This window comes from Schistocerca cancellata, chromosome 4 (genome assembly GCF_023864275.1).
Source record: "Schistocerca cancellata isolate TAMUIC-IGC-003103 chromosome 4, iqSchCanc2.1, whole genome shotgun sequence".
NCBI lineage: Eukaryota > Metazoa > Arthropoda > Insecta > Orthoptera > Acrididae > Schistocerca > Schistocerca cancellata.
Genome location: NC_064629.1, coordinates 680,794,922 through 680,803,039, shown reverse-complemented (window position 1 = coordinate 680,803,039; position 8,118 = coordinate 680,794,922). Strand labels below are relative to the sequence as shown.

Genomic DNA, 8,118 nt, shown 5'->3' with positions numbered 1-8,118 from the left:
TTGGGAGTATTTCATTTTTGAGCTAAATAGGAAAATGGGTAACTAAACATTTCAAAAGTGGTATACCTTACATCTGTTTTTGAGACCATTTCCATTTGCCATTTCAGTAGAGGTGGCCATGTGCGTTTGCAGATGAAACTGGTGAATTTGCATTTAAGAGACAAATTCTTCAACTTTAAAAATGTCCTGGAGTTCTACGTTGTTTTCTTCAGGAAAGGTGTACATCTCCATAATGAGTGTGAAAACCTGTTACCAATGTTTCAATCAACACAAGTGTGTGTGAAAGCCTTTTTTCGATTATAAAACTAAATATATCAAGCTTGCATGGAAACCCGAGTGACAAAAATTTGTGAAACTGTCTACATACGTCTGTATGCTGCCAGTTTGTGACGGATATAAATTTGCTGACAGTTTGTACCAGACTAAAATTTTATTATGTCTTTCAAGCATGCCAAAAATAAGTTAAATAGTATTAAAAATTTGTTTTGTTTGTGATTTACATTGTTGAGAAATATGAAACAAAGCTGCATACAGTGCTTTTACAGTTAATCCTCCCCCCCTTCCCTCTAATCTGTTTCCATCTCTTCCCTCTCTGACAGCATGATATGGTAGAGGGAGAATTGTGCACGCAGGCAAGAGAGATTGGCACACATGCAAATGAGCACTACATGCAAGCAGAGTTTTTGGCCAGCCCTGATCTACATGAAAGGTAAGTGGAACCTATGAGTGTAATTCAAAGCAAAATTTCAACGCACCAGGAATAATTTAAAACTTTTATTAAATTTTAATTGATTGTTGACACTTGGGGTAAATATTTGTTCCTCGTAAACACTGAGTTGCCTTTCATAATCACTATATCTACCCATTACTATTACAATCACATGATTTCTCATAAAGACAGCTTGGAGATCTGAAATTAAGTTCAAATTGTGCTCCTACAAGATAATTAACTGGAAGTTTCTCATGCAATAAAGCTTGAAAATACATTTACACACTATATTATATGACATGCTATGCATAATATTCACACACACACACACACACACACACACACACACACACACAGAGAGAGAGAGAGAGAGAGAGAGAGAGAGAGAGAGAGAGAGATGTATATTAAAATCCTCTCAAGGTAAAAGTACTTACATTTTTTGTAAATTGTGAACTAAGAAGGCAGTTATACTTGTCAGTGAAAATTCACTAACTGGTGCACATATGGATTTTACTAACTTTTAAACTATGTCACTGTCTTCTTTAAGCCTTGGTGCACTATTTGAGTTCATACTGGCCATAATTTGGTCCAAGATGTTTACATTTGTCCTTGATACACTTTTTGACCTAGACTCCCTTTTAGCAGGACACGATTTTTGGTTATCACCACTATCACTTCTCACTCCAGTTTCTGTACACTGCAAATTCTCAGTACCACCTTTTTGAACACTTGTCTGTAACACACTCTTGGAATTAACTTCATTTACTGGACAACTCTTCTTTGGCGTATTTACAATTCTGTCTGAAGAATGTTCTAAATCAGGACTACAATGTACAGAGATCTCAGCAGTAACACTACTATCGAGTTTGGTGCTACTTGATGTATCTGGGTTATCTTCTGATACAACTTCTTTTTTATGCTGTGAGGAGCGAGTAACTTTACTGCAACTAGTATTCAATTCGGTGTTATTAGTTGTTTTTTCACACGCTTTTTCATGGCTCTGATTATGTCTATGTTCCCTCCTATGCCTCTCACCTACATTATCACTAGAGTGTTGTTTCTTTGTTTTGTATTCCTCACTACTTAACTTCACTCTTTTGTCATGCCTCTTCTGATCTTTATCTTTATCTCTGAGCTTTTCTTTATTTTCCTTCTCGGTGTATTCTGGTCTTCTCTTGTTATCAGATTTCTTGTAATAATCAAGCTTGAAATCAAACTGTTGATCAACAGCTGCTATCCTCTTGCAAGATTCTTGTATAACTTTAGTTGTAAGGTGCTTTTCTTCAGGATCTTCTGTATCACTTTTTTCTTTTTTATCTACAGAGACGGAGTCAAGCTTTGTCTCTAAATGTGTGTCGTCTGACTTACACTTGTCCTCAGATAGTTTTGCTCTTTTCTTTTCCCTGATACCATCTTCATCTGATTCATGCCTCTTTTGTTTTCTTTGATGATATTCTCTCAAATGCTTCTTGTGTTTATCACTTTCACCTATTTCTGAGTGTTGTTCATCTACTTTACTCTGGTGCCTCTCTTTTCTGTGCCTCTCACTTCTAGTGTAATCTCTCTTCGAATCTTGTTTTTGAGATTCACAGGATGTTTTTTCCATGTTCTTGTCTTTGCAATGATGTTGATCTCCACCCACTCTAGAATTTTTACCTTTACGGCTTGTCGCACTGGGATAGTACTGTTTTAAACGCACATGCCATGCTGTAAAGAAAAGAGGGAAAAAAGTAAATATAGTACAGCAACAAAATGATGAACATCACATACAGAATATATCATAATAGTAAATATCTAATTGGTTACTTAAAAAATTAAGCACCCAAAATCACATGATACATTCCGTCACAACAAGTACTGTTTTTATCTAGTAAATCAAATTCATTGTTCAGTTGTGGAAAAGTAATAGCTAAACGCACTCAAATTCTCTTACCATTGCTAGCACCTGTTATGAATATATAGTGTAACATATACACTCTGATGACAGTTAGTAAATGTATAATGAGAACATTGGAATTGTTAACAGCTGTAGTATACCCAAGTGGCAATATGTAACAAAATAATTGAGTAATGGTGTAAAAACTCAACAAATGCCTGTTTTGACATTTCCTACCAAGAGAACTACCCACTAGTTTCTCATAAACACTGCGAAGGGGCAAAAATGCGTTTCAAACCATATAGTTCGGTGGAGCCCTCAGTGACTGCAACTGAAATAGGAAGACAGCTAAGTGTTGAGACAACTAAAGAAGCCTATCACAACAATTATGTTCATTTTCAGTAATAAGTGCAATACTGAGTACCAATTGTAGGTTGTGTCATATTATCATTGAAATTTCATTTTCATTAGTAATAAAAAGGTTTACACTGCAAGTAAATTAATAAATATTATGAAATATAAAATGTTTCATAGACGACATTGTTGCAACGACATACCATAATACAAGTACAGTGGTGGCTTATTTTGGGAACTAATAGCATTGATAATTCTATGCAAGTATTGACATATTAAAACAATTCTTAATTTCAATGGTTATTCAGAAATTATTCTTTCAGCACAAAATGTTTTCATGCTTCTTGCAAATTTTGTACGCTCTCTTTACTGCTGTATCTGTGGTAATTCATACAACCACAGAGTCTATGAAGTCAGCCTGTTACACATCACTCATGTCAATGCTCTAATACAGGTTTCACCCTTAATGAACATGTGACGTTAAGAGGGGAAGTGTTGCATACATTCACAGGATGGTTAATGCTGTGCTCACTGCTGCTGCTGCTTCTTGAATTCTTCATTCTATGATGAACTACACATAAATATCTGTAATGCATTTTTAAACAGCCTTAGGGTTGATTGTGCTAGCGTTATTTACAGTTTGCTGTACCAGTGGACTGACTCTTGGCATTACCCCACGTCATGGCAGTGTTCCGACATACTTGAACATCCCATTTATTCGAATTTTGTGTTCTGCACCCATAAATACATTTGTTCAATGAATAGCTATCTCCACAGTTATAAAACTGGTAGCATGGTCTCACTTACATTATGTGTGTTATATGAAGAAATGGATGTTTTAGTGAAAAAACAAACACAACAACAACTACTACTACTACTGCTGCCACCAACACATCTGGACAAGTACCATGAACAGCAAGAAAATTGTTATCAGCAGCAAATCCTGCTTAACCCACCCCTGCATCAACTACAACACACAGTATTGTTTTCAATAGCTGCACAGCCTTCATCTGTTTTCCCAACCCAATTATGACCCTGTTCCAACTTATATGCCGAGGACTTGGATTTTCATGTGCTCCAGATATATGACAAAACAAATTCAACAGAATATAAATAAATTAGGAGAACACTTGCCAAACAGCATAAACACTGAGTAGTTGATTGGCACACACAAAACTAGTTGCATTCTCCGTCAATAATCCATACAACTCCCAGCCCCCTTTTTTTATGGTACTGGCTCCCCAAATAAACCCTGGTGACTTGTACTGCATTCAAATTTGTAATTTGTTACATAAGCACTTCTGCAGTCAAATCTATGTCATTGTCTTATGACAGAATTTCTACGAGCATGAAAAAGAGCATAATCAGTCTTATCATTCTAAGAGTGTACACCTTCATGGCTTAAATAGAAAGAGTAATTTTGTGTATCTTAAGTGTCAAAAACTGTACAGACAGTTAAATGTACGATATTGTACTACAACATATACCAAACAGGGAAATTTGTCAAGAAGCATTATGGCTTCCCAAGCCTTCTCTTTACAACATTTTACAAATATCTGAGTCTTTCGATACAGTACAGTCCATGAACAAATAACTACATGCTGATGCACAAATGATGAGATGCACCACATGTCACAGCATCACACCTCCACTTCCTTATTGGACATGCCTCTAATCACAACAGCACTGCTTTCAACATGATGATCTGTGGCCATACTGAAAGCTGTACAACAAACAAACAAGACAGTCAGCATGACAAGAAAGCAGTTAACAAAATGCTAATGTATTCTCTCTCAATTTTATTTTCTTAGCACCTCAGAATGTTGCCACTGTTATTTTCACCTTCTTCAAACTGTATCACTCTACACAAGTGGCCAGCTTACCCCCTTTGGGCAAGTTTCATGTCACTACTACCATAAAACTGACCCCACAGTTTGAGACTTTTAAGTCACCTGCATAAGATAGGATTGACAAAGGATGTCAGAAAAGTTGAAAAAAAGGACAGCTCATTTTGTATTATCATGAAATACAGGAGAGAGTGCCATGGATATTATACGTGAATTGGGCTGGCAATCAATAAACGAAGACATTTTTCACTGTGATAGGATCTTCTCGTGAAATTGCAATCACCAAATCTCTCCTTAGAGCTCGAAAATGTTTTGTTGACACCCACCTACATAGGGAGAAATGATTGTCATAATAAAATAAGAGCAATAAGAGCTCATTTTTCCGACACACTGTTCAAGAGTGGAACAGTGGAGAAACAGCTTGAATGTGGTTCGATGAACTATCTACCAGGCACTTCATTGTAACTTGCAGATTAATTATGTACATGCAGATATAAATCAAGTGCTAAAACTACAGAGTTTTCTCAAGTTCAAGTGGATGCTGTTTCCACTTACTACTATCCTGGATCCCAGATGTCACACAAATTGTTTCTTGCTCTGGGTTGGTTGCTTTACAGTATGAAAACAAATTTCAGGTATGTACAGGAGTAGTGGTAACACTAATCACTCAATGTGCGTACGACCACTTGTGAAGTGTGCTCGAATTGTGAGTTTGTGTTACTCAGTAATCAACTAATTCCAACCACGATCACATCTCAGGTTGCTGCAAGCTTTAAAAAAATGTGTCTTGTACAATAACAGCTGTGGTTTCCTTTCCAAACACCACATCACCACATATATTTGTGTTCTTGGTGATTTCATAGCTTTTGGCTTTCAGAATCAGGACAATTTTAATTTACTTCACCCACTGGGTCTCAAGAGTGCTTCCCAATTTACAGCTTATCTTACACTAAGGACAACAGCAACTCCCAAACTTTTTTGAGCACACCCATTGTTGTGTGCAACTAGAGATGATCTGAAAAAGGAAATTGATAGGTAACATAACATGGTAGTTATGCCACCTGCATCAGCCTGCAACTTAAGAATTTTGAAATCGCTGTTCACATACAGTCTTTGATAGACATCTATCTCATCCTTTGGGCAGATGAACTATTATGAAAATTTGATGGTAGAAAGCACTTTTCTAAGAGAAATATCAGATTTCTATTTACAACTACTGTTAGAAGGTCTCCCAGTGCCTCGCTGTAGTCACTATGCCTTTGCAGACAACAAATTCACAATCTCAAAACCATCTTACAAATCTGCAAAACCAGAAAAATGGTAAATGTGCATTGTAGGCTTCAGAGAAGCATATGATACAACAGACTGAGATGAACAGCTCAACATATTAGGAGAAATCAAAGTAGATAGAAAACCAACAAAACTGATCCAGTCATTAACTAATACCAGGTCAAAAGTCAAATTTTTAAGCAAAGTATCTGAATTTTTTTATATTAAGACAAGAGTCTGACAAGGAAATGAATTATTCCCTGTATTGTTCAATACTGTATTGGAAAAATGAGTCAGGACCTGGGAGAAAGAAGTTAAAAAAATAGCTGTCAGCAGACTGCTAAACATACAAGCTTCTGCAGAAGCAGAAAAGTTTCTTTATACAAATCAGTGCAGTTTTAGAAAGCATCACTCATGCAAAACTCAGCTCACATGATATCCTGTGAAATAAAGGGTAAAGGGCAACAGGCAGATTCCATATTCATAAATTTCCAAAAAGCATTTGATGTGGTTCCCCACTGTAGACTGTTAACAACAGTACAAGCATACGAAATAAGTTCCCAGATATATCTGAGACAAGGTATCATCAGCAGTGTCCTAACATTGCAAAACAAGATGAAATTGAATGAGCCTGTAAGGACTACAGTGGGAAAGATGAATATTCAACTTCAGTTTTAGGAAAGTGTGGTTTGCCTGTAAAAGAGACCACATACAGTAAAACTTCATTTATACGTTTTTCACTTATACGCCCCCCTTTTTTGTGTCCCAGTGAAATATCCCCAGTGTGCACAAGTTATGATGCAGTGTTTCAGAGTGGGGTGCCGGGAAGTGGATTGGTAACGCCGATATTAAACTATAATAAAATTTGATAGTGTAATAAGGAACTTTGCCAAAGTTAGGCATTAGTCAAATTTTCTTTGATCAAATCTAGCGCCTCACCTTAGATTTGATCAAAGGAAGCGTTTGTCTTACGTTTACTGCATGTAGAAAACAACCGCTTGGAGCACTAGCATTGCTGCAGCTGTCTGACACACAATGTTTATCCATGTGACTCCCAAATTTACGTAGTCTGTTGCATACACAACAGAATTGATAGAAATATTTGAGGCAGATGAAGTACTGTGTAGCTTATGATCCCAAAGGGATTTTTCATGAGACTTTATGTCCTCGACTTGCTGCTACTGTAGCAAATTTTGTTGTATGTATTTTGCAATTCGCTGTGAAGTCCACGGCTTCACCCAAGTATGTTTCCTTTTCTTCTGCTTCTCTTGCAAATGCAATGACAATGCAATTGCAGTGCACGCAACTGCAGACAAGGTATAATTTTTCTTACGGCATTGGTGGTGCAGTGTGTTGATGTTGGCAATGACCATTCATTGCTGGGAATTCATTTCACCACCAAGTAAATAAATAAATCTCTTCTTGCTCTATGGTTGACAGATTCTTGTGTGTACCCTTGTCTGCTCAGTAAATCAGTTATACTTGTAATATGAACATTTCATAACAAAACATTTGCATTATATGAAGATGGTGTTGCCAACATCAGCACACTATACTGCCGATGCTGTAAGTAAAATTGAACTGCAGAGTATAGTATTAAGTTGTCATCGACCATTATGAAGAAACTTTGATGAAATAGTTGATGACAGTGAAATACCCCCTTTTGCGCCACACCAAAGATCATTGTCAAAGAAAATTTGATAGTATAGTACTGGCCTAAGCTCCATCTATTAACACGGCATCGTGGTTGCCAACTTGAAAATCACTTTGTTGCGAGCATCTGACTCCAACTAACACTTAATTTTTAATGTGTCAAACTTGAGATTGTTTTATAGATTGACAGATATGCAACAACAGTATAAACTGCAATAATAGTGTCGTCACAAAAAGCAGATCTTATACAGAGACTATACAGTATTGGAAAGTACAGTATAACGTATGAAGCTTACTATTACGGCCGTGGTGATAGCCATAGGGAAGGTTGGCAGTAGGTGTAGCACTCATTTGTTTTCCCGAAGTTACACAACTTCTGCCGAACTAGGGCACAACTGGACAAGAAGTGT

At 36.8% G+C, this 8,118-nt stretch overlaps 1 protein-coding gene across 1 annotated transcript in view; it reads right to left on the bottom strand.

Annotated features, from left to right (window-relative positions):
• Positions 1 to 925: 925 nt before the first annotated feature.
• The window catches only part of LOC126184379 (uncharacterized), a 149,116-nt gene continuing 141,923 nt past the window's right edge, over positions 926 to 8,118 (bottom strand). Inside the window, exon 9 of the mRNA XM_049926763.1 lies at positions 926 to 2,416. Within this exon, the coding sequence (XP_049782720.1) occupies positions 1,230 to 2,416 (1,187 nt within the window). The 3' untranslated portion in view covers positions 926 to 1,229. The remainder of the gene's footprint in view (positions 2,417 to 8,118) is intronic.